This window comes from Natrix helvetica, assembly GCF_964273705.1.
Source record: "Natrix helvetica genome assembly, chromosome: 6".
NCBI classification, from domain to species: Eukaryota; Metazoa; Chordata; class Lepidosauria; order Squamata; family Natricidae; genus Natrix; species Natrix helvetica.
Window position 1 is genome coordinate 83,994,834 of NC_138553.1, and position 26,126 is coordinate 84,020,959.

General features: G+C 43.7%; 1 protein-coding gene across 2 annotated transcripts in view; it reads left to right on the plus strand.

Annotated features, from left to right (window-relative positions):
• CAMK1D (calcium/calmodulin dependent protein kinase ID) overlaps positions 1 to 26,126 on the plus strand; it is a 130,167-nt gene that overhangs the window by 61,549 nt on the left and 42,492 nt on the right. For both annotated transcript variants that reach the window (XM_081957576.1, XM_081957577.1), the window contains exon 2: positions 7,172 to 7,303. In XM_081957576.1, the coding sequence (XP_081813702.1) occupies positions 7,172 to 7,303 (132 nt within the window). The remainder of the gene's footprint in view (positions 1 to 7,171; positions 7,304 to 26,126) is intronic.

Sequence of the window (26,126 nt, forward strand, 5' to 3'; positions counted from 1 at the left end):
GAGGAAGGATGAGGAGGGAAAGGAAGAAAGGGTAAAGCAGAGGAGAAAGGGAGGGGAATTAAGAGGAGGAGAGAGGGTAAGAAAGAGGAGAAGGGAGGAGGAGGGGGGAAAGAGAGGGGAAGAAGAAAGGAGGAAGGAGAGGAGGAAAGAAGAAGGCAGAGAAGGGAGGTTGAGAAGAGAGAAGGAGCAAGGTTGTTGCAATTAAGATGGAGGCACGGGGTGGCAAGAAAGTGACCCAAAGTGTGTTATATATGTGTGTAAACATGAGTGTAGAGACTAATGATGAACAGACAAATGTTAAATAGCAATTATAAGAAAGTATATCTATGAATGAATTTGAAAGGGAATTTTTTTTTTAAATTAAAATAGAAGAAGACACAGTTGCCTCTCAAAAGTGCCATTTTTTTCCTTCGGAAGCCAAATCTTGCACAGCCTGAATATGTGCAGATTTGAACCCATGGGTGCATTGCTGTGAAACCTAATTGGCCCCGTTGTGATGACGAGGACTGTGTTGCCGACAAAACCCTCCTCTCGTCCTTGGTTTGACTGACAGCAAGTCCTCAACTTACAACCATTTATTTAGTCACAGAAAAATGGGACTTGCACCCCATCCTGGCACTTCACAACTACAGCAGCTGTTAGATCCTTGCTTCAACCATCGTGGTTTCCACCAAGGTCCTCTGTTCCCTCTGTTTAATCTCATTGGTCGAAGGGTCTGACCGCTCTCTATAAAAGGGCTGCTGTCAGATTCAACCTTCGCTGGATTGTTCTCACTTCTTGTACTTTAATAAAGAGCAGTTGTTACGGTTGAGCCTGGGTGTGCCTCTCCATTACCCGATCTAACAGTAGCATCCCAAGGATGATCAAACTTTTCAAAATTCGGATACTAAACAACTGGCATATATTGTATTTTTGAATATACGTGAAGGGTTATTCAACCTAGGTTTGTTGGTGGCAAAAAAACCTCCCTCCACCCTTAAGCTCACAAAAAGTGTGATTTCAACCACAATTTTCAGAGAAGGGTTAAAGCAGGACAATGAATCACGTCTCAGTCTATAGTAATCAGTGCCTGACTAAAGACATTTTTTATAGTGCAGAATGAAACCATGCATAAATCCGAATAATACGGACAGGGAATCAGAAAATGGACCAAACGTACAGGTCAGGCATGGCCAGGGAAGACAATTAACATTGCACACATTTTCCCGGAAGTAAATTTTATTAACAAAGCGAGTCTTTCTTGGAGAAAACCCGTTGCATTGCAAACAACATAAAGATGTGTGATTTTACAAAAGAATTGAAGGTTGGGGGGAACTCAATGTTATGAGAGAATTAAAAACACCAGGAAGCAGATACAACAGAAAGCTGGGGTTTGAGTCAGACATTAGTGAGGCAGAAGAACAGCTGGAGCCTGTTCCCAGTGTGTGCATGCGCAGAGCTGCCAGACGAAGGGAATAGCTAAAGAACAGAGATCGACTTGGGAGTAAGGCCACAGGTGGACAATTAATGGCCCCTCCCAGAGGAAATAAAAGAGGAGCAAAAGGGGAGTGGAGTTTGCAGGAGACCATTAGTTCACTTCATTGGTTCGTGACTCTCCGAGGCTCCTTGCCAAGTTCTGCAGATCTCGGCCTGGCAGCTCTCCAAGCCAGAGAAGGTCTGTGACTGTAAATCCTCCTTCGAAAGATTTTGCTGGATGTGAATGAACAGAATTCACAGTCAATTAATAAAAGGAGGTTTTGTCGGGACAAGGAGTTTGCTTCAGGCTCAATTCTCATATGTGGATGGGAAGTGGGGGGGGGAATCAGCGTTAAAAATCCAATCATGTGGAAGAGCAGAGATGAACGCAAATGCTAGACTTGATGAAGGGACGTTGCAGAGAAAGGCAAAACGTCAAGGCAGATGGAGATGTTACTGTGCAGGTTTCGGTTCTGACAGTTCAGTTCAGACAGTCACCTTGCAGCTTTTTGGCAGCTCTGGCTGCACTCAGGATGTGTATCTGTGGGTGGGTGTGATGGTGGCTGATATTGCTCAAAGTGGCTCTTGATGGTTCGTGGTTTGCGGCTGAAAGCTTTTGAACACATCTCTCTGGGCAGTGAATTAGAGGAAGCAGCTGAAAGATAAGTAGAAGGTGGCAAACAACTCGATGTTTTGCAGTTGGAAAGGAACAGCTCGGGAAAGTAGAATACAACAGGAGCAATCTGCTGTGCGGATAGTTAGGAGAGCAAATCCTTTTAAAAACTTGGTTTAGCTGAGTTTGGATCCAACAGATGTTGTTTTTCCATGCGGTGTCCATTGAATCAGAAGTGTCTCCATTAAATCAAAGAATTGTCCATTAAATCAAAGACTTCTCCATAAAATATGTAACAGGGGTTGTATACACTGACGTTTGACTGAAAATGACAGCGTTTACATCATTTGGTATAGAAAGTGTATTTTGACAGAATATATTATATTATGGCCATCTATCTACATATCTGTTTACTCTATCTTTATATCTATCATCCATCCATCCATCCATCCATCATCTACCTACCTATCTATTTATCTATCATCTCTACTGTATATCTGTGTCTATCTACCTTACCTACCTACCTACATCTCTCTCTCTAATATCTACTGTATATCTATCTCTGTCTACCTTACCTACCTACCCACCTTACTTCCATCCATCCATCCATCTACCTACCTATCATCTCTATTGTATTTCTATCTGTCTATCTTACCTACCAACCTACCCACCTACCTCTGTCTATCTCTACTGTATATCTGTCTGTCTATCTGTCTGTCTGTCTACCTTACCTCCCTCCCTACCACTCTATCTATCTATCTATCTATCTATCTATCTATCTATCTATCTATCATCTATCTATCTATCTATCTATCTATCTATCTATCTATCTATCTATCATCTATCTATCTATCTACGTATCCATCTATCCTCAATCTATCGGTGCAGCATACAGGTTTGATAAGTCGTAGAGAAATCAATTTGTGTCCTATTTTTACCACATTCCTGCTTGTGTGTTTGTTTCCCCCCCGGATTCAGCCACACCCTTCCACTGAAAAGCAGTTTCCTTTCCAGGCAGCCCTTGTCAGATTGCCAATGCCTGTTGTGTCACTAAACCTGTGTGAATCTCAAAGGGCAAGGCTTAGGCAGGCAGGAAAATCCCTGGGAGGATGTCACAGATGCAAATCAGGGGAAGAAAGGGATGTCAGAAAGTTGTCTGGGCTTAATGAGATCCTGATAAAAATGGAAGTGATGAATTTAAAGATAAAACAGGAGGCGGATGAGGTGTAAAGCATCTCTTACCCTTTCAGAAGTTGCTAAAATAAATTTGGAGATGCTTTGAAGCTGTTTAGCCCACTGTTGGCAAAAAAAGGTGTCGTTTGAGAGTCTCACGCTCTGGTAGAGAAAGAAGTCCTCCAGGTGACCCAGATAGGGAAACCTATGGGAGAAGAGTAGGGGGGTTTCCCTCCATGGGTGGAATTCAGGCGGTTCAGACCGGTTTGGATGAACTGGATGTTAATTTTACATCAGTTAATCCGGTGTAAATCCGATGTTACAACGGTTCGCTGAACCGATAGTTGCAAGGACTGGCTGGCCATGCCCACCCCTCCCCTCTGCTCCCAGGAGACTCCACGCAGCCCCTTCATTATGCCAGGTAAGTACCAGGCCTGTGCGGAGGCTCTGGGAGGGCAAAAAATGGGCCTTCCTTCTGGAAGTTCTGGAATTCCAGAAACGGTCCTGTTTCCGGCCTCCGGAGGACCTCCAGAGGCCGGGGGAGGACGTTTTTGACCTTCCGGAAGCTCGAGTAAAATGCCCCTCCCCAACCCTGTGTAGGAGGCTGAGTAGTCCACGCCCACCATGGCCATGCCCACCCAGCAACCGGGCACAGAACCAGTTGCTAACATTTTTCAATCCCACCCCTGTCCCCCCCCCCTCCATTTTTATCAATCCAGAATTTGACGGCCACCAGAAACCATAATGAGATCAGTCGGTCCTGAAGGACATCAACCCTGACTGTCCTTTTGAAGGACAGATGCTGAAGCTGAAGCTCAAATACGCTGGCCACCAAGTGAGAATGCCCTGACTTTGGGAAAGATGGAAGGACAGCAGAGGAGGAGATGGTTAGAAAGGGTCATTGGCCCAATGAGCATGGATTTGGGCAAACTCCAGGAGACAGTGGAGGACATGATGGCTTCGTGTGTTATGGTCCATGGAGTTGCAAAGAGTCCGACATGACTTAGCAACTGAACAACAACAACAACAAGCCATGATGATGTCCCGCAAGCCAGGACATGAACATATGTTGACACAATTGGATCACTTTTGTGTTATTAGCCTGATGATATCATGGTATGATTGACATCAATTATGGGACTGCCCATCCCTCCCCTCCTATGTGTAGGTGTTGTGTCTACTATGAAGGAGAACAGGTAAAATAATTTTGTTGTGTCACACACACAAAATCTTGATAGCTGCATTGTCAAATAGCATGCCTGTAATTTTTTTTAAAAAAGAAGAATGTGCCCCTTTGCTCTATATCTACATCACAATTCAGCGCTGGAATGACATCTCACATCTGATTGATTGACTTTGAACACACGAGAGATACATTGTGGGAATGTATCCGTCTGTCTGGGCTGTGGGTCACAAATCTTGGTTGTCTGACTCAGACAGAGATAAGTCTTGATGTGGAATGTGCTCAGAAATTTTCATTAGCATGAGATCACAGCAGGTTGCTCAGCCAAGTCTGGAAAGGATTGTTGTGCAAAGGTCCCCCTGATCTCCAATCATAATGGTATGTGGAAATGTTGGGATTTATTGTTGGAATATATTTCTATGCAACAACTACAGTAGTATTCAGCCAGTATATGGTAGTGTTTACAAGTTTGGCTCTATGAGATATACTCTATGCTCTTTTGTTCTAAGCAGAGTTTCTTTTTTCTTGTAACAGTTAAAACGGTTGAGCAGTAAAACACATGGTGACTGCACCCTTTTTTTTGCTCTGTGGTGCTATATACAAACAGAATTTCTAACAGGAAATGACCTTGGGAGATCAAAGGAAGAGCCACAGGCTACAAAATATTGAAGCAGTTGCAAATTGTAAATGTCTTAGAAGAGACCGCAACTAGTTTCTTGGAGCTCTGTGGAGATCCTCAATAATCCAGGTGATAGTTGTCTCAAAGGTGCTTTTTTCTTCCCAAGGCCAGTAAATTGTTTCTTTATTTGGGGAAGAAGGAAAAGAAAATGTTTCACTTCTCATCCAAGAAGCTTCATCAGTTCGGATGACGAGGGGAATGGAAGGATAGGTACTGACAGTTGAGACCAGATGGTGGGCGAATGAAAGGATAGGCTCTGATAAGATTATGGGTGGGGGAGAATGGAAGAATGGTATTTCTTTGCAGTCATCTGGTTATTAGTACTCTCTCTGAGACTTCTTGAGGTCACTTGGGGGTTTGTCTGTGCCCTCGGTATCACCTGAATCAAGGTGCAATTGGTTGTGGGGTCTTGCTGGAATTGTTGCAAGGGCTGCATTGTAGACTCAAGATAGGCGGTGTCTTATCCCCCACCCTCTGTTGAAGGAGGGCTGTTCCATACTAACTGTTAGGGATGTAACCCTAGGCTTGGCTTGCCAATATATATAAGCTATGATTACTTTACTGTTACTTTAAATGATTCAGATATGTAACACAAAGTATAGCTAAACAGTAGCAAACCACAATACCTCAAAATACACCAACCAGCTTCTAACAAAACAGAGAGCTAACAGCCATTCTGGCTCCGTGGCTGTTAGCTCTCTGTTTTGTTAGAAGCTGGTTGGTGTATTTTGAGGTATTGTGGTTTGCTACTGTTTAGCTATACTTTGTGTGTTAAACTGAGAATATTGATAACTGAATTACTGAACCGTGTATGACTTCGACTGTTAATCGGACTCTGAATACCTCTATATTTCTACATCGTAAACTACTATATTTTTATACTATTCAGTGTCTCTGTATGCTGGTTTGTGCGTGTTATTCCATATCACTCTCATTACGCTTCTCTGCATACTCGCTCTCCCAACGGGGAGCTTAATTACTTAACACTAACATAAACGGTTTATTTGACCACTCTCTCAAACCAATGGCCCTCTCTCTCCAAAATGTGCACTTTGCCATTTTCAAAAGAGTGGCTTTTCTACTTTGAATGCAGATGGACTGCTGAATCTTGTCTGATGGGTTCATTCTCCTATGTTGTGCCATGTGTTGGTGAAGTGGCTGTTTTGTTTCCCCAATGTACAGATCTGCACATGTCTCACCGCTGTCAACTCCCAGCATTATCATGGGAGACAGGGAGGGGAAGTACAGATATAGTCGGCTCAGATTGCTGCAACTGGCTTGGGAGGGGGGCATCTTACAGGGAAATGTGATCTATGACACAGACTGAGGGGAGGGAAGGAACAGGGATAAAGTTCAGAAGAAAATCAAACAAAGCACAGGCTTAACTGCGAACAAATCTTGCCTAATGAAGCTCCTAATAAATCACTGGTTTTTGTATTAAAATCTTGGCTCGATAATGATGAATCAATTAGGGCGTCTTTAGGAAATTTGACAACTGCGTTATACAGCATATATCACATTGCTCCGTTTGTGTCTGGGCGTTTTATCCTTGGGGCGGACAAGCTTCTGCCTCAGTGTAGTTTTGGGTTTAAAGTGTAAATGTATGTTATGTTGGCTGAAAATCCTCCTGAGCTTTTCAGATATTCTTGCAACGTATGGAACAACACTGTTGCTTTGATTGTTGTCCTCTTCATTTTCTGTTAATGGAGAAGATCCTGCTGCGTCGTGTGTGTGTGTGTGTTGGTAGGAATTTGATGAAGGCCCTATTAGGATAACCACAAGTTAATGCTGATAAATGAACTATTCTGAAGAATCCTTCACAACTTGCGGTTATTCTAACTGGAACTTCATCAAATCCAAAAAAAGACCCAGCAAGAAGAGTCAATTTTCTGTGTTGGTCTAGAAGTTTTCTGAGAAGGAATACAACCTGCGCTGTGAGATTTTCCGATCATGTGGCTAAAACTGCATTTGGTGCTGAAAAACACCGACCAGGATACTTACGTTCTGCTTTCAGCGCAGTCGAGTTGAAATATATATTTTGTTTCCCCCCCCTTTTTTTTCCCCCCAGGGGTGCATTTTCTGAAGTTCTCCTGGCTGAAAACAGGAGCAGTGGGAAACTATTTGCAGTGAAGTGCATCCCCAAGAAAGCCCTCAAAGGGAAGGAGAGCAGCATAGAGAACGAAATTGCAGTTCTGCGAAAGTGAGTACCTAAATTATCATTTATTGGACTGCGATTGTTCTGACCAATTTTCCGGCAAGATACCGGAGGTGAACCTGTCACCTCTGCTGAACAGATGTTCTCACTGAGTTGGTAGGAAGCTCAACGGGCATGGGATTTTAGGTTGCCATGGTGGGTGTGGCCTACTCAGCTTCCTACACCATGGTAGTGGGGTGTTTTCGCCCTCCCCGGGCTCCAGAGGTGTTCCTCAAGCCTCCAGGGGGCCAGAAACAGATGCCAAACATCTGAATTTTGATCATGTGACCATGGGAATGCTGCAACAGTTATGTCTGTAATTTTGAGCAGTTACTAAACAAACGGTTGTAAGTCCGTGTCTACCTGTATTGTGTTTTTTCGCCCTCCCGGAGCCTCTGCGCGAGCCCTTCACTTACCTGGCATCCGAAACGGGCCGCGTGGAGACTCCTGGGAAGGGCGGAGCGGGGTGGGCAGGGCCAGCCAGTCCTTGCAACTACCGTTTCAGCGAACCAAATGTAAAATTAGCATCCGGTTTGCCTGAGCCGGTCCGAACTGGCTGAATCCCACACCTGCGTACAGTTCTTGACGTACGACCATAATTCAGCCACCATGATTTATGTTGCTAAGCGAGATAATTGTTAAGTGAGTTTTGCCCCATATTTATGACCTTTTGCCACAATTGTTAAGTGAATCATTGCAGTTGTTAAGCGAGTCTAGCTTCCCTACTGAGTTTGCTTGTCAGAAGGTCGCATATCGGGATCATGGGCCCCAGGACACGGCAACTGTCATAAGTATGAGCCAGTTGCCAAACATCTGAATTTTGATCATGCAACCATGGGAATGCTGCAACGGTTATGTCTGTAATTTTGAGCAGTTACTAAACAAACGGTTGTAAGTCCGTGTCTACCTGTATTGCGTTTGGAAGGTCTGGCAAAGGGTTCTGGGTGGGCTACAGTTTTTCAATGCTAAAACCTGGAGATAATCTGGAGGGGGTCTTCCAGGATGGGTGAGGCAAGGCTGGTCCCTCTTTCCTTCCCTAGTTCGCATTGCAGGAAGATAAGTAAAGGTATACTATTCCACCACTAATTTTGAAGCTTCGAATAGCATCTTTGCAGAAGGGGTGGTGGAACCTGGAGGTGGAGTTAAAAGAGGCATCAGTCTAGAATCCCTATGTAGCCACAAGCAAAGTAAATCCAACTTGAATTCCCTCAACCTTATCTAACTCCTAGGTGTTAACCATGAGTTGAGAAGATTCCTGTGCATGGGCTTTTAGCAATAAATCCATTTAATTGGACCATCACATGTGGGCATTTCCCTGCCTGACAATCCCTCAGTTTTTCCTAACAGGAAGATTCAGGGACCTCATTCTTTTTCAAGATACACAAGTTTCCATAATTTTGGGGTTCCATCTGTTGTTTCCTATGGTTTCCAGGCTAAGCCCTGGGTCAATCTCCCAACAGGACCACATTGTTCCTTCTAAGGCACCGTTCTGGCCTAGGCTCCCTGAGACAGTAAAAAGCACACACTTAGTCCCAAAAACCCTCTTTTTATTTCAACGGCTGTGAGTTATGTTCATTCACAGCCCGTAATGAGTCCCAAATAGTTTGTAAAGAGTCCGACAGAAGTCTGCCAAAGTCCTTTGGGATAAGGCTGATAAGCACCCAGCTTTATCTCCCTTGAAATGCTGCTGAAGACCTAATTGGCAATTAGCATTGCAAAGCCACACGGAACACAGAGTCAAAACGGAGCTTCAGAATTTAGACTGACCAGCACGAACGAAGTTGCTTCCTGCAAAGGCTCACGTGCCTTACTCCTCCTTTATGTCCTATGGGAGGGGCCAATCACCTCCAAGCCTTACTCCCAAGTCACCCCTTTTGTCTTAACTGTTCTTGCCTTCTGGCAGCTCTGCGCATGCGCACACTGGGAACAGGCTCCATCTGTTCTTCTGCCTCACTGATGTCTGACTCCGAAGGCAGCTAAGAACTGCCAGATGGCCTTGGCCCCCTCCCTGCCTCCGACACCGAGCCCTCATCCGAGCCTTCCCCAGACTCCAGGACTGGCCCATGCTCCTCCCCAACCTCCTCACTGTCCTACTCTACTGCCAGCTCCACAGGCCACCAGCGGACCTTAACAGGCCCCTCCAAAGTTTTGTCACTTGGTTTTTCTTCCACAAAAAGATTCTTCTCTTTTAAAAAGATAAGCAAAAAATACATATTTACTCCAAAGAAGGATAGCAAGCTGAGGTCAACAATGTACCTTCTACTTATTTGCGGAGTCATTTGTGTCAGGGGGATATTGATTTTTCTTTTGCAAAAGAGGATGTGACTCATGTCGATAGATTTTTCAAGATGTGTGCTCTCGCATATCAATAGTTCCCTTCCATTGTTTTCTTCCTTCCCTTTATAGTAGATGGATCCATTTATCAGTTTAATAGTCTACCGTTTGATCCCTCCATGGAACGGAGAGTTTCTTTCTTTTTCTAAGCATACAACATCCATTGAGTTTCTCCAAAGTGTCATTTTCCTCCCCCCTATCTGGACAACCCGTTTTCTCACCTCTCTTGGTGTAAAGATAGGAAATCTGTTCCTCTTGATGGGAACAAAAACAGCTCAGAATATTGGATTTCAACAGCCCTAGTTGCCCTCCTCCTCTTCTCCTTATCCTCCTCCTCCCTCTTCCTCTTCTTCTTCTCCCTCCTTCTTCTCCTCCTCTTCCCTCTTCCTCCTCTTCTCCTTCACCTCCTCCTCCTCCTTCCTTCCTCCCTTCTTCTTCTTCCTTTCTCCTTCCTCCTTCTTCCTCCGTCTTCCTTCTTTTCAAAGCACCACTCACTTCAGCAGAGGACACTTGTGCTCGACCGTGAAGCTCCATTCATGATAATGGAGCTTCACGCATGAGTGCAGGCACCTTCCACTTGTACCAGTGAAGTTTCACACATGCACGAGTGTAGTTTCACATGCTTGCCCATCTCTCCCATGGCCCAAGGATTAGGGACCCCTGCTTTACAGGAATTAAGATTGAAGCTTCAGTTGGCTATTCAACCCTCGGCCTGAATACATCCAGCTAATTCCAGCTGGACTTTGCTGTCCAGTAATTTAGATATTTATTCTGTGGCCCTTCCTTGCTTGATAAAAAAGCAGGCCTTGACTTGTAAATGACCACTTATCCTTGTCTATGATACTTCTAATTGACCACTTGAACTAAGGACTGAGTAATCTGATAGACCTATTATTCCCTGCAATTTGAAAACTCTCCTTGTGTTGACGCAGCTTAAAATCTTATTTGCTTCCATTATTTTCCAGCCCACTTGATCAGAGAACATTTTGAATGTTCCCTCTGTCTCCTAGGGTATTAAGTACCCCACACATTCTTGAGTCATCTCCTAAGAAACCAAGATTTCAAAGCAAAAGTTGGACGGATTCACCATCCTTTTCTCAGGAGGCGTCTCAATCTTCACTTTCTCATTGCAGGCATTATTGCAAAGTGTAAAGGCCCAGGCTAGAAATCTTCTGTTCTGGCCGAGGCTTCCCAAGAGCATGAAGCCAACTCCTTGTCCCGGCAAAAACCCCTTTTATTAATTTGCTGTGAATTCTGTTCATTCACCTCCAGCAAAGACTTTCAAGGGAGGATTTACGGTCACAGACCTTATTTGGCTTGGAGAGCTTCCAGGCCGATATCTGCAGAACTTGGCAAGGAGTCTCAGAGAGTCACGAACCAATGAAGCGAACTAATGGTCTCCTGCAAACTCCACTCCCCCTTTGCTCCTCTTTTGTTTCCTCTGGGAGGGGCCATTCATCCTCCACCTGTGGCCTTACTCCCAAGTGGACCCCTGTTCTTTAGCTGTTCCCTTCGTCTGGGAACTCTGCACATGCGCACACTGGGAACAGGCTCCAGCTGTTCTTCTGCCTCACTGATGTCTGACTATGAAGGCAGCTGATAACTGTCAGACGGCCCTGGCCCCCTCTCTGCCTCCGACACAGAGCCCTCATCAGAGTCTTCCCCAGACTTCAGGATTGGCCCAGGTCCCTCCCCAACCTTCCTCACTCTCCGAATCTGCTGCCAGCTCCACTGGCCGCTGGTGGGCCACAACAGGTTCACTTAACAACTGCAACGATTCCGTTAACAACCATAGCAACAAAGGTCATAAAATCGATCGTGACACCTTGAACAATTGCTTTGCTCAACGATGGAAATTCTAGAATTGTAATTGTGGTCGTAAGTCGAAAACTACTTGAGCTTTTATTGAAACAGCTTATAGTACCAAAATTTTGAATGTTCTTTTCCTGCCTAGATTTACCTCCTTGTGAACCAGGGAGGAACGTATCTGCAATGTTTTCTCGAGGTACTTTTGTTGCTGGGGCTGAAAACCTTATCTGATCCTTGTCTTTGTAGAGCTTCCAAAAGTGCTTTTTCAAGAGGCAACTGGACTTTCTGGTTTTCCTTTGGCGGTTTGCTTCTTAATCCTGGAAGCTCCTTCAGCTCTGCCTGGATGGTGGGAGAGGGAAGGATTTATACGCCTTGCAGACAGCTGGCCATTTGCACTCTGTCTGAGGGTCGTTGAAGCCTCTTGGAGGTTTTATCTGTGTCCTCGGGGTCCCCTGAGTGGTGCAGATGAGTGTGGAGCCTTCTTGCAACTGCTGAAAGGACTGTGTTGTAAACTGGAGGTAGTTGATGTCGTATCCCTCCCCCTCTTGTTGGGGGAGGGCTGTTCGGCTTGGACATAGACGGTTTCTTTGACCCCTCTTCCAAACCAGCGATCTTCTCTATCCAAAATGTGGAGTTTGTTGTCTTCAACGTGGCCTGTGTCTTTTAAATGCAGGTGGACTGCTGAATTTAGTCCTGATGTGTTTGTTCTCCTATGCTGTGCCATGTGTTTGTGGAGTGGCTGTTTTGTTTCCCCAGTGTATAGATTTGCACTTGGCTCACTGCATTGTACTGCACATACCACGGTGCTCAGTTTATGTCTGGGTCTTTGGGGTGGACAAGCTTCTGTCCTAGTGCATTCTTGGGTTTGAAGCAGAGTCCTTCTCTTGTCCTTCAAGGTGGTTCCTTCTGCCCTCTGCATGGTGTTCAGAACCCCTCCAAGTTTATTCTTTTTCCTTTGGGGAAGGGACACGTTAAGGAACATTTGCACCCCATAATATTCCCAGCTCCTGCCAAAGAAATTGTGTGTGTGGGGTGTGTGTGTGTTGGACTGTGATCCTAGCGTAATATTCTTCTCTCACACTTTTCTTGTTCCCAACTTAAAGCATACAGTATTTTGTCTGCATTTGTTACAGGATGGTACAATTATTTGGCTGGATACAGTTGATCCACAAATCTGTCAGCTTGTAATAGGTCCACGTTTATTTTTAGGCTGCTTTGTCCTTTTAGCACTGCCATGAATCTTGTCACATCATAAATAAATGGTTTAACAACCCATTTCTACAGATAAAATGAAATTAATCGGTTGAAATCTTAACGGACACTTACAACATCATTTACTAATCGGAAATGGCTTCCCGTCTCCTTTAGCCCAACCTGAGACTAGACAGAGATAATACGTAAGCCATGTCTCCGTCAGCAGAGATATTTCGTTGATATTTAACACTGGAGACCTGCAAGAGAATGTTTTTTTCACAGCAAATATAATACACTCCCAAATCCATAAAAGATATAATGTAATCAGCGGTGGGTTTCACATTCGGTTACCACTGGTTTGCCACACGTAGGCACACTCATTTCACGGGCCAGTGGTAGGTTCTGGATCCTGTTGCAACCGGTATGGTGTAACGGGGCCCAGCATCCACCACATGAACACAAGCAGTGCGTGCACACACACGAGCATCACACACAAGCGTACTTACCGCCCATGACGCTCCGCGATGCCTCCACGACAGTCCAGCTGCTCAGCAGAGCATCGCGCAGGCGCTGTGTGTTCTGTGCGCGTAAGCCCCGAAGAGCTCAAATACCGGTAAGGAGTGCAGGTGGGCAGGTGGGCCCTCTGGAGCACCGTACCGGAACTGTACCCAGTGCTCCCGGCAGGCACCGGTAAGCCCGTACTGGGGCATACCGGTCGTAACCCACCACTGTCACAGGCGCACAGACCCTTTCTGCAAATGCACTTTGCTGGAACACATGCATTCCGTGCAGGCACCCTACCTCAAAAATGTGCCCAAATAGGGCAGCATAGAGCTTGGGTGGGCGGGCAGGCCCACCCATGATTTCCGCTACCGGTTCGGACAAACCGTTCCGAACCGGCTGAATACCAACTCTGAATGTAATTGAAACGGTACCTCCTTGCTTCCTCTGAAGCCACCATATTGAATATGTCTGTGTTCTTCTTTTAATTACTAGGGTGATCCCGTGTTTAAATAGTGTGGCCCTGTAAATGCAGAACAGGTTGAAAATATCTTAGGTGAGACGAACTCAAATCAGGGTGTAACCGAAGCAGAGAGAAATGGAAGCAACCCGGCTCAAAATTAAAGAGGAAACCAAGTTTGGAGAAACCGCACCAACTTCTCGAGTTCTCTGAAACGAGAAATGAGAGAATTGAAGTGAGTTGCCTTTTGTGTTTTAAGTCACCGCTTCCTTGAAAACTTGCTGGCAGATTTACAGCTTGGTTGAGCAGTTTTGATCCAGGAAGAAATTTAAACCTGGGATGACCGGTTGATGTTTCGGTGTGACTCTCTTTCTGCGTTAAAAGGGGAAAAAATCAGATGAACTTGGTGGCTGAGACTATTTTAAAGGCCTGGAGACAGAAACAGATGAAGAACAGTTGTAGGATTTGGGTTTGGTCAGTCTAGAGCAGGGGTGTCCAAACTTGGGAACTTTAAGACTTGTGGACTTCAACTCCCAGAATTCCCCAGCCAGCCATGGAATTCTGGGAGTTGAAGTCCACAAGTCTTAAAGTTCCCAAGTTTGGACACCCCTGGTCTAAAGAAAAGAAGGACTAGGGGAGAAATGATAGCAGTATTCCAGTATTTGAGGGGCTGCCAGAAAGAAGAGGGGGTCAAGCTATTCTCCAAAGCATCAGAGGACAAGAAGCAATAAATGGAAACTAATCAAGGAGAGAAGCAACTTAGAACTAAGGAGAAATTTCCCGACAGTGAGAACAATTAACCAATGGAGGATAAGTTGTGGGTGCTTCATCACTGGAAGTCTTTAAAAGACTGGACAGCCACCTCTCTGAAATGACATAGGAGTTGGTCTAGAAGACTCCCAAGGTCCCTTCCAGCTCTATTCTGACTGAAATAGAAGTATCATTGGTTATCCTAAAATGGTGCGTTGGGTTGACCATGGTAGTAGAAGCAACAGAGAATGGTCTACAAGCCAAACTCCAAGCTCACCTAATATTGTGAAGGCCCAGTAAAGCCAACAACTGACATCCAGCTGCAATAACAGAGGCTGTATTGTACATTCGGAATAGCAGATCTTGCACATTGATAAGTCACAGGTCAATGGTGGACAAAGAAAGGCGGACTGTAAATATAATAGGCGATAAATTAACTATGTAATATTATTATGAGGAGAGCTGGGAACTTGAACCTGGCTCATACTTTGTCCAAAAGATATGCTTTTGGGGGTGGGGGTGGGGGAATAACAATGGAATTCTTATATAGGTATACTCTTAAAAGGAGAATGTGTGTAAACTTATTAATATGAAAGATGCTTATTGGAGTGCACTTATTATGCCAGCAATATTAAATGGAGTTTGCTCGGATGTTGAAATACACCATGTAAACCAAGTGGAAGGGTAGAGAAGGAGGGAGAGAGGGGATTGGGGAGAGGGAAGTAAAAGGGAGGAAAAGAGTAGGAGAGAGAGAAGGAGTGGAAAGAGGAGAGAGAAGGAGTGGAAAGAGGAGAGAGAAGGAGAGAGGAAGGGGAAGTAGAGAAGAGAGGGATGATACAGGGAAGAAAGGAGGTAGGGAGGAGAGAGGGAGAAGATAGGGCATAATATGGTGTATGGAAAGCGGAAGAACAAATGATAGTAGTTATGGGTTGATGGTAAGAGGAATTGATATAATATTGGATAACACAAAACAGTGTCTCTTAAGATGTAATCGTATACTTGTGGTTACTTATATGAACATTTTAAAAAAAGAATGGCAGGCAAGAACATCCTTGCTTTTACTCTACTGATCTTTGATGAAGGTTGTCATGTGAGAAATGTCAAAAACCTTTCAAATATCCCTGGTTTCTACTGGAATCCATGAGAGAGGACAATTCTCCTCGAAGGAGTTACTGTTATTCCCAAGGTGTCCAACCTCTGAGTCCTGTATAGATGTTCTCCATACTGTCACAGACCTGGAAGTTGATTCAGGACCCAAAACAGGATCTGAAGAAGTATCTGATCCTAAAGCAATCTAGATCTGGTGTGGTGTTTCATGAAGAGAGAAAGAGAGACCACCCAATTGTAGAGTTGGGGTCTTTCCTCACCCTACAGAGAATCCCAAAAAGGCAGTGATCTCATTCGTCAGTTCTCTTAACTCCATGAATAAGAATTAAGGTAAAGGTTCCCCTCGTACATATGTGCTAGTCGTTCCCAACTCTAGGGAGCGGTGCTCATCTCCATTTCAAAGCCAAACAACCAGCGCTGTCCGAAGACATTTCCATGGTCATGTGGCCGGCATGATTCAATGCTGAAGGCACACGGAATGCTGTTCCCTTCCCACCAAAGGTGGTCCCTATTCTTCTACTTGCATTTTTTGCGTGCTTTCGAACTGCTAGGTTGGCAGAAGCTGGGACAAGTCACGGGAGCTCACTCCCTTATGCGGCGCTAGGGATTCGAACCGCCGAACTGCTCACCTTTCTGATTGACAAGCTCAGCATCTTAGCCACTGAGCCACCGCATCCCAATGAATAAGAATTAAAAAGAAATGAAAAAGCCTCCGATTCTGCTAGCAATTAATTTGGGTATTAATACTGAGGCCAGGGGACACATACCAAGAAAGACCCAGCTAGTATTTGCTTTTCCCTCGGGCGAGGACGCAAACGGCAGTTGCACTGACTTTCTACCTTTCAAACCTGCCGGAGAGAATCTCGTATATTTTAATTGTTTAAAAGCCAAGCTTGCTCACAAACCCCCTCCCCCGAGGCCTTCTGTCCCTGAATTTCCTGGAATGGCTGCGTAATCGTCTATTTGCTCGAGTGGAGAACATCCCCATGGCGGGTACATCACAATATCGTTACAGCTCTTGAACATCTGACAGCATGAAAGGAATCTGATGCACGAAAGGGATTTAGAAATTTGACTAGACTGTTTTCGGAAAGTCCATGAAAGCTTTGCGTAGTGCCCGCTGGACTTGAAAACAAGCTAATTTCAGCAGGTTTGAGTTGTTGTTGTTGTTGTTAGTTGCAAAGTTGTGTCTGACCCATCGCGACCCCGTGGACCACGTTCCTCCAGGCCTTCCTGTCCTCTACCATCCTCTGGGGTCCATTGAAGCTCACGCCGGCTGCTTCGTTGACTCCATCCAGCCACCTCCTTCTCTGTCGTCCCCTTCTTCTTCTTTTGCCCTCAATCTTTCCCAGCATGAGGCTCTTCTCCAGGGAGTCCTTCCTTCTCATTAGGTGGCCAAAGGATTTGAGTTTCCTCTTCAGGATCTGGCCTTCTAAAGAGCAGTCAGGGTGGATCTCCTCTAGGACTGACCGGTTGGATGGCTTTGCAGTCCAAGGGACTCAATGCAGGAGTCTTCTCCAGCACCAGAGTCCAAAGGCCTCCATTCTTTGGCGCTCAGCCTTCCTTACGGTCCAACCTTCAGAGCCATCCATTGCAACTGGGAAAACCACAGCCTTGACTAGATGCACTTGTGTTGGCAGGGTGTTGTCTCTGTGCCATAGCTTTCCTCCCCAGGAGCAAGCTGTGTGGTATTGTGGCAAGGTTTGAGTTAGCTTTTGGGAATAAAGTTGTGGGGCGGGGTGGAATAAAGAACAATTGTGGCATCTGATTGTGAAGCTTTAAAAAGGTGCACCTCCTCCAAAGTTGCACAGGAGCTCCACTTGGTTTTTAAATATGTGCAACAGCCCTTTTGTGTACTTTCTCCTGGCCTCTAATCCAATTGTCCTAGGCTGTTTTGTTGCATAATTGCTGTCAGGACCATCCAATCTAATTGATGTTGGTTGATGAATTAACCCCCATGCTGAAATGGCTCAAATATATTTTCGGTTTGCAAAGATAGAAGTCTGCGGCTTTTAGTATTTTAAAGGTTCGCTTAATAGAAGCATCTAATCAAAGGAAACAATGACGAATCCCACTTAGAATCTGGGGTTGACTGGCTCAGTTTTCATTAAAATGCTGGATGATGTCGCAGCCCCCCTGTAATAAAAAATACAGGAAGGGTTTATTTAAACAGGAAACATGGATTCTTAAAAATCAATTGCCAACAACGGGTACTTTCTTCTGATTTCTTGTTCAAATATTATTAACTGTGTAACTTAATCAGCACAGCGGTGTTTCTCTCGAACAGGGTGGTTGTTTAGCTTAGTTGCCCAAGGAAATAAAAGCTGAACATTTACAGCGTTCACAAAGACAAACTTAATTTTAAGTTACTCATCTCGTCAAGCAAGACAGGTGCTGAATGGGGCAACTCACCGCAGCCAACACGCTGTGGGACAATTTAACAGGTCCATTTTAATTATTTAAAATAAGTAAAAATTATTTTAATCTTTGCCATTCTCCTGCCATTCGGTTTCTCGTTTTGCGTCCTTTCTTTCACAATTCTGTTCCACCGTTTCTTTGATATTAGCGTAATTCTTGTCCTGCAGCAAGTTGGCAAGTTGGAAGGGGAACCCCTTAAAAACCTCAGTTTAAGTTTGCCCATTGGGATCCAAAGGTTAGCACGGTAAACCTACAGATCTAACGCCTGATGTAGATATTTAAATTTAAATCTAAAACGTTCTATAGAATCTGGCAGTAGAATCGACTGCAGGGCTGCAGAATCTACTGCTTTAAGTAGCAACAGGATGTTGTGAAATGAGTAGAAGGACTAGGGGTGACATGATTGCAGTGTTTCAATATTTGAGGGGCTTCCCCAAAGCAGAGAGGGAGTCAACCTATTCTCCAAAAGAGCAGAAGGCAGGACACAAAGCAACAGATGGAAACTAATCAAGGAGAGAAGCAACCTGGAATTAAGGACACACTTCCTAACAGGGAGGAGAATTAACCAGTGGAACCTCTTGCCACCAGAGGTTGTGGGTGCCGCATCACGGGAGGCTTTTAAGAAGAGATTGGATAGCCATTTGTCTGAAATAGTATAAGGTTTCCTGCTTGAGGAAGGAAGCAAGAAAACTCCCAAGGTCCCTTCTTCCAACCCTGTTATTCCATTCAGTTCTGGTTTGACAACTTTCTAGCTGTTTGCAGGCAAAATTTTAACCTTGAGAGGCTCCAGATCCAAACTGATAAAACTGCCCTAATTATTATGAAAACAAGTTGCAAAGCTTGGATGGTTTTGGAAATATGCAAAGGTTTTGATTTAGCAAAAGCTCAGCTCTGGAACGAGTGTGTTTTAATTGATCGTTAGAAGGAACTGGAAGTGAGTAGGGGGGAAAAGAGGCAAAGATAAGAGATTTATTCTTCAGAAACAGAAGAGGACTTTAGATATTCCTGATAGCAGCCACAAGATTTCCTGTGCTTTTCTTTCTATTTTGTCAGGGCGGGTCTTTTAATGAGTCTCATTTTCAGCAAACAAAAATGAGGAAGTTTTGCTTTCTGTAGTAGATAGTCTTCAAATAAACTTATCTCTTCGGGAGAAAATGTTCCCTCTGTGTTGGTTGCCATCTAGTGACAAAGCAGAAGAGATCAGCAAACTAAAATGGATTGAAACGATGATCTCTTGTTGATTCTTGAACTTCTGGATGGTCGTTACACTAATATCAGTTTGGCTTTCCCCATAATCAACTATCCCAAAATCTTGTGCAGGGGTGTCCAAACTTGGGAACTTTAAGACTTGTGGACTTTAACTCCCAGCATGCTGGTTGGGGAATTCTGGGAGTTGAAGTCCACAAGTCTTAAAGTTCCCAAGTTTGGACACCCTGATCTTGTGCAATTTTGCGCAAAATTGGAAGGATGAAGAGATCCCTACGGATGAGAACGTGATGAAGAAAATATTAAAATGTGCAGAAATGAATAGATTAATCCTTGCAATTAAAGGAAAGGAAGAATCTGATTATAATAATAATAATATATGGGAATTATTTTATCTATGGTTAGAGAATAAATATGAAAGTAACGTATTACGAAGTTAAATAAGTTAAGAAGATAAATGTTATAACAGTAGATATGTTAAGTTTAAAATATTAGTATTAAAATAAGAATAGATATACATAATAAATATGGTAGTAAGCTTTAATTATTATGACACAAATATTTGTACCCAGACAACACATTGTTTAATAAATGATGAAATGTTTGTATTAAAAGAAAAATAAATAAAAAAATCAGAAACAAAAACTATCCCAAATCCTTTGCTTGGCATCTTCCTTTGCAAAAAAAAAAAATTGTCATAAAATGTTGTCGAAAGAGATACACTAAGAATACAGTTAACTTACAGGAGTTCATTTAGTGACCATTCAAAGTTACAACGGGGCTGAAAAAAGGGACATGATTGTTTTTCACACTTATGACGGTTGCAGAATCCCTATGATGCAGAGGTTAAAGTTAGAATCCAGAAATTTATGAGTTCTAGTCCCACGTCAGACATAAAGCTAGCTGGTTGGCTTTGAGCCAGTCACCCTCTTAACCCTAGGAAGAAGACAATGGCAAGCCACTTCTGAAAATGTGCCCAAGAGAGCTGCAGGGACTTGTTCAGGCTGTTGCTAGGAGTGACTGGAAGGCAGAAGGGAAGTGTGTTTGAACAACAATACATGGCAGGCTGAACTCCATTCATAGGTTGCCCTGAACTGGGAAATGAGCAGCAATTAAACTAGATAGATGGATGGATGGATGGATGGATGGATGGATAGATAGATAGATAGATAGATAGATAGATAGATAGATAGATAGATAGATAGATAGATAGATAGATAGATAGATGATAGGTGGACAGGGAGAGGGAGATAGATGGATGGATGGATGGATGGATGGATGGATGGATGGATGGATGGATGGATAGATAGACAGACAGGGAGGGAGGGAGGGAGTGGGAGAGAGAGAGAGAGAGAGAGAGAGAGAGAGAGAGAGATAGCACTGATGATGTTACTTAGTTGGGTCATGAAATGTCTGTAAGAAAACCACCAAGCTCAGTGAGCACCAAGTTCCCTCACAGTCGTCGTCCTTCTTCCCCTCCTCCTCTCTGCAAATTCCTCTCCCTTCTACCACTGATATTGCTACCTATGAAACATTTGCAAGAAAACCACCAAGCTCAGAGAGCACCAAGGACCCCTACCATTCTCCTCCTCCTCCTCCTCTCCACAAACCTCCTCTTCCCTTCTAGCACTGATGATGTTACTTAGTTGGATCATGAAACATCTGCAAGAAAACTAACCAAGCTCAGAAAGCGCCCAGCCTCCCCTGTTCAATCCTTCCATATTCTCTTCCATCATCTCCCTGTCCCAGAAAGCAGACGAGGGACTGAGCCCCCAACGCTCAGATCCGGAGGTGTTTGCTAAAATCCGTACCCTCCGGACTGATGAACCCGAAGAGTTGGCTGGATGATGTCCTTCACGCTGCATGCCAGCCTCCCCCTTAACTTCGTCGCACAAAGAGGGTTGATGCGACGCTTCCCTCTTCTTGACCAGCTGCTCCTAGCAAAAGCGCAAAGTGAATTTTCTCTCCTGCCAACTGGCAGAAGGGCAAAGTGTGGCACGGAGGGACTATCTGGAGGGGCAGACAAGAGACCACTGCTTAATTAACACCGGCCTCCTTGCCCTGAGATATTCCTGCAAAGACTCGCTTGCTTGATGGGTGAAGGTTTTTTGCCTGGCCCTGAAGCAGCTGCAGTCCCGCTTGGCAGATATCATTATTTTTTTGGTCAATTATGGCTTGAATTTTCAGAAAGGTCCTTACGGGTGGAGGTGCCAGCTTGTGTTTGATTCACCCTGAATCCCAGAGTTTCCAATTATTTCCAAAGATTTGTGATGCAGGCCTCGCCCTAACTAAATACGCTTGTTTTGGAATAGAATGGAAGGGAAGGGAGAGGGAGAAGGGAAGAGAACAGAAGATGGGAAGGGAAGATAATGGAAGAGAGAGGGAAGGGAAGAGAAGAGAAGAAGGGAAGAGAGGAGAGGAGAAGAGAAGAGGACAGAAGAAAAGAGACAATATAACAGAATAGAAGAAGGGAAGATAATGGAAGACAGAGGGAAGGGAAGGGAAGGGAAGAATTGTGAGGAGAGGAGAGGAGACATAACAGAATGGAAGGGAAGAGAAGAGAAGAAGGGAAGATAATGGAAGACAGAGGAAAGGGAAGAGAGGACAGAGGGGAGAGAAAAGGAGGAAGAGAAGAGTAGTGAAGAGAAGACAGAGGAAAGGGAAGAGAAGAAGGCAAGGAAAGGGAAGTTAATGAAAGACAGAGAAAAGGTAAGGAAAGACAGAGGGAAGAGAAGAAGGGAAGGGAAGAGAAGAGACAATGTAACAGAATAGAAGAATGGAATGGAAGGGATGGGAAGGGAAGGGAAGGGAAGACAGAGAGAAGGGAAGAGAAGAAGGGAAGGGAAGACAGAGGGAAGGGAAGAGAAAATAGAACAGAATAGCAGAATGGAAGAGAAGGGAAGAGAAAATGGAATAGAATAGAATAGGTTTTATTGTCACTTTGAATGTACACTAACTGGCATACATTACAATATAACACCTAAATGTAAAACATCCAAATTGTTGCGGGGAAGAATAATGACATTCCTAGCATGCTTTTTTTTTTTACAAGGAGATCTGGGGTATTAAATATCAAAATTCATGAGACGCAGGGTTGAAATGCAGCTGAAGAAACACCGAGAGGGATTTGCTGTTAATACATTGACAGTATTTTCTACATTATCATTTACAGAGAATCAAATGTTCATAAGATCTCAGAAGTGGAGAAATAATTTGACTATTGTAAGGAATTAGTGCAAGGGTTATACAGATACTCCTCAACCACTTATTTAGTGACCATTCAAAGTTACAACGGGGAAAAAAAGCAACTTATGACCGGTTTTTATACTTACAACCATAGTTGCAGCATCCCCATGATCACATGATCAAAATTTGAGTGCTTGGCAACTGGCATGTACTTACGACAGTTGCACTGTCCCCAGGGAGGGTCACATGACCACTCTTTGTAACCTTCCCATCCGGTTTCTGGCAAGCAAAGTCACTGGGGAAAACCAGATTTGCTTAACAACCAATCACTCCAGTGATTCGCTTAATCACCATGGAAAAAACGTCATAAAATGGGACAAAATTCTTAACAGCTGCCATGCTTGGCCGTGGCCAGTGTGTGACTCACCTGGTCTGTGGGCTGGGAGTTTAGACATTCTACTCCCCCTCCCCACCTGAAAAGAATTCTGTTCCAACTGCCACTTGGGCATGGGCGTGGCCAGCATGTGACTTATCCGGACTGTGGTCTGGGCATTCAGACATTCTACTCCCCCTCCCCATCTGAAAAGAATTCTGTTCCAACTGCCATTTGGGCATGGGCGTGGCCAGCATGTGACTTATCCGGACTGCGGCCTGGGCGTTCAGACATTCTATTCCCCCTCCCCACCTGAAAAATGCTCTGATGCTAAGGAGTTAGAGTGAGGGAGAGAAGGGGATAAGATAGGAGATGCCACTGTGGGGCAAGCCTGAGGGAGAGAAGGGGAGAGGAGAAAGTAAATGGGGCCAGCTCCGATCACATAACCCAATCACATAATTTCACGGGTATCCAGCCAGTAATTATACAAGGATGAAGTTTCATTTCTGAAGCATTGTATCTGTTGTTTCTCGTTAATGAAAGCCTTGAGTTACAATGAGTTACCGTACTCGTTGGTAGCCAAAAGGCCATTAATTGACATTTATAGCAAACTAGCCTGGATCTTGTGATTTTCTTTGTGTCTTTCCATCTTTTTTTGTTGAGGACGTCTTCTCGGTATGCCATCTGTTCTCTATTTATCTAGGGAACCACAAGAAAACACCAAAAATGCTGATTAGAAACCAGATGCCCTAATAAGTCATCCATTTTCGCCTACGCTTCTCCGCCACATGCTCAGCTGTCAAGCGTAAATCATGGCGAATCTCTTCCACATCTGCTTTTCTATTGATTAAATTGCAATACAGTTGGAATCCAGCAATATTGTGTTGCAGTTGCCAAAAAAGCCAACACAGTCCTAGGCTGCATCAACAGAGGGATAGAATCAAGATCACGTGAAGGGTTAATACCACTTTATTATGCCTTGGTAAGGCCACACTTGGAATACGGCATTCAGTTTTGGTCATTTACTTAACAACCGTGTTTCTAACTTAACATCTGCAGTGAATCACTTAACAATTGTGGCAAGATAGGTTGTAAAATGGTGTTAAACTCATTTAACAACGATCTCACTCAGCAACAGAAAGTTTGGGGTCAATTGTGGTCGTAGGTCGAGGTCCAACTGTAACTTCCATCGGTGATCCGTGTCCGACTCAAGAATATCCAGTTAACGCAATGCCATTCCTCCCGTTGGTGGTTTTCATTTTATCTTCATTATTATCATTCTTTATCTTCATTCATTTTTATCTTCGCTTTCTCTGTTCACGTGCCTCGCGTGGTTCTTGCCGTTTTGAAAAAGAGATTGTGTTGCGTGCCAAATGAATCACTCTCTGTAAAGAAAGCCTGCGTGTTTGTTTTTCCCGAGGTGAGAAAAATCCAGGTATCATTTAATGCCAATTTAACATTATCGACGGGCAGCCAAGGAACAATGGTGTATTCATTGCCTAGGAAAACACGCTCCAATCCTTTAGTGAAATGACTGGCACACCCACCGCAGAAGATGACAGGAGAGAAAAATGTTTTCTACTCCATCACACAATTCGTTGGCCCTTTGACCTATCTAATTGTGTGGGACTGTGTGTTTCTTAGCAATGGTTTTGGAACTGTTACCAACCGGCTAGGTAGAACTTTCTGACACAGAGATTCTACAGGTGTTTCCTCTGTTTTCATTTTCGTTGTTGGATTTGCACATAAAATGGAGGACCTTTTCTCTATACTCTATAACATCTGCAAATGTAGTTCCAGAGTAACAGAATAACAGAGATGGAAGGGGCCTTGGAGGTCTTCTAGTCCAACCTCCTGCTCAGGCAGGAAACTCTATATCATTTCAGACAGGTGGTGGTCCAATCTCTTCTTAAAAACCTCCAGTGATGGAGAAGGAAGAAAGGAAGGAAGGAAGGAAGGAAGGAAGGAAGGAAGGAAGGAAGGAAGGAAGGAAGGAAGGAAGACGGCATAACAGAGTTGGAAGGGACCTTAGAGGTCTTCTAGTCCAACCCCCTGCTTAGGCAGAAAACCCTACACCACTTTAGACAAACGGTTGTCCAATCTCTTCTTAAAAACCTCCAGTGTTGGAGCATTTACAACTTCTGGAGGCAAGTTGTTCCACTGGTCAATTGTTCTCACTGTCAGGAAATTTCTCCTCAGTTCTAAGTTGCTTCTCTCCTTGATTAGTTTCCACCCATTGCTTCTTGTTCTACCCTCAGGTGCTTTGGAGAATAGTTTGACTCCCTCTTCTTTGTGGCAGCCCCTGAGATATTGGAACACTGCTATCATGTCTCCCCTAGTCCTTCTTTCTCTTAAGCTAGACATACCCAGTTCCTGCAACCGTTCTTCATATGTTTTAGTCTCCAGTCCCCTCATCATCTTTCTTGTTCTTCTCTGCACTCTTTCTAGAGTTTCCACATCGTTTTTGTCTGGTCTTGTTCTTTGGAGAATAGCTTGACTTCCTCTTCTTTGGGGCAGCCCCTCAAATATTGAACCAGGGGTGACATGACATTGCTATCATGTCACCCCTGATCCTTCTTTTTAAGTTTTTAAGAAGCGATGGGACAATCATTTGTCTCAAAGGGCTTTCTGTCTTAGCAAAGGGGCTGGACTAGAAGACCTCTAAAGTCCCTTCCAACTCTTGTCATTCTATTCCTCTGTTAATATCCACCATATTTATTTCTCCTTCAGCTGTTCCCAAGTTCTCGTGCTGTAAAAGATTGTGGGGATACCATTGTTGACCTTCTCAGCCCTTCTTAGGATATCTAAATCGCCCATGTTTGAGATATAAAAAACGTAGTGGTTGTTCTGAAGAAAACCATAATCCTTTCAAATGATGAGATAAGTTGTTTCTGCCCTTGTTTTGAGAAAATTGCTATGGCGACGTAAAAAACAGAAGCGCTCGCTCTTCAGGGAATTCCTGTTGAGTGGAGAGCCTCTCTCTAATCCTTCTTGCTTTGAGAAACCACTTTTCATTTCCTTCAGCAATATATATATATATATATATATATATATATATATATATATATATATATATATATATATATATATATATATATATATATATATATATATATATATATATATATATATATATATATTGAAGAGGGATTTTTCCACTTTATCAATTTTTAAAAAAATACAACCACCATAAAGATAATTTTTAAAAAATAAACCGAGAGAAATAGAGAAATAGATAAGAGATAGACATAGAAAAAGCGATAGTATCTAAAAGTGAAAACCATAGAAATAAATAAACATTTATTTTATACACACACACACAAACACACACACACATCTGACTTGTTCCAAATTTTGTGACCATCGTATTATGCAACTTTAAATTCATTCTTCTTCTGTTGGTAATTTTAACAAAAAAAAAAGTATCCGTTTTGACAGTCACTCTTAGCTCATAATTCTATTTCAAACGTGTTTTTTTGTTCTGCTCAAAA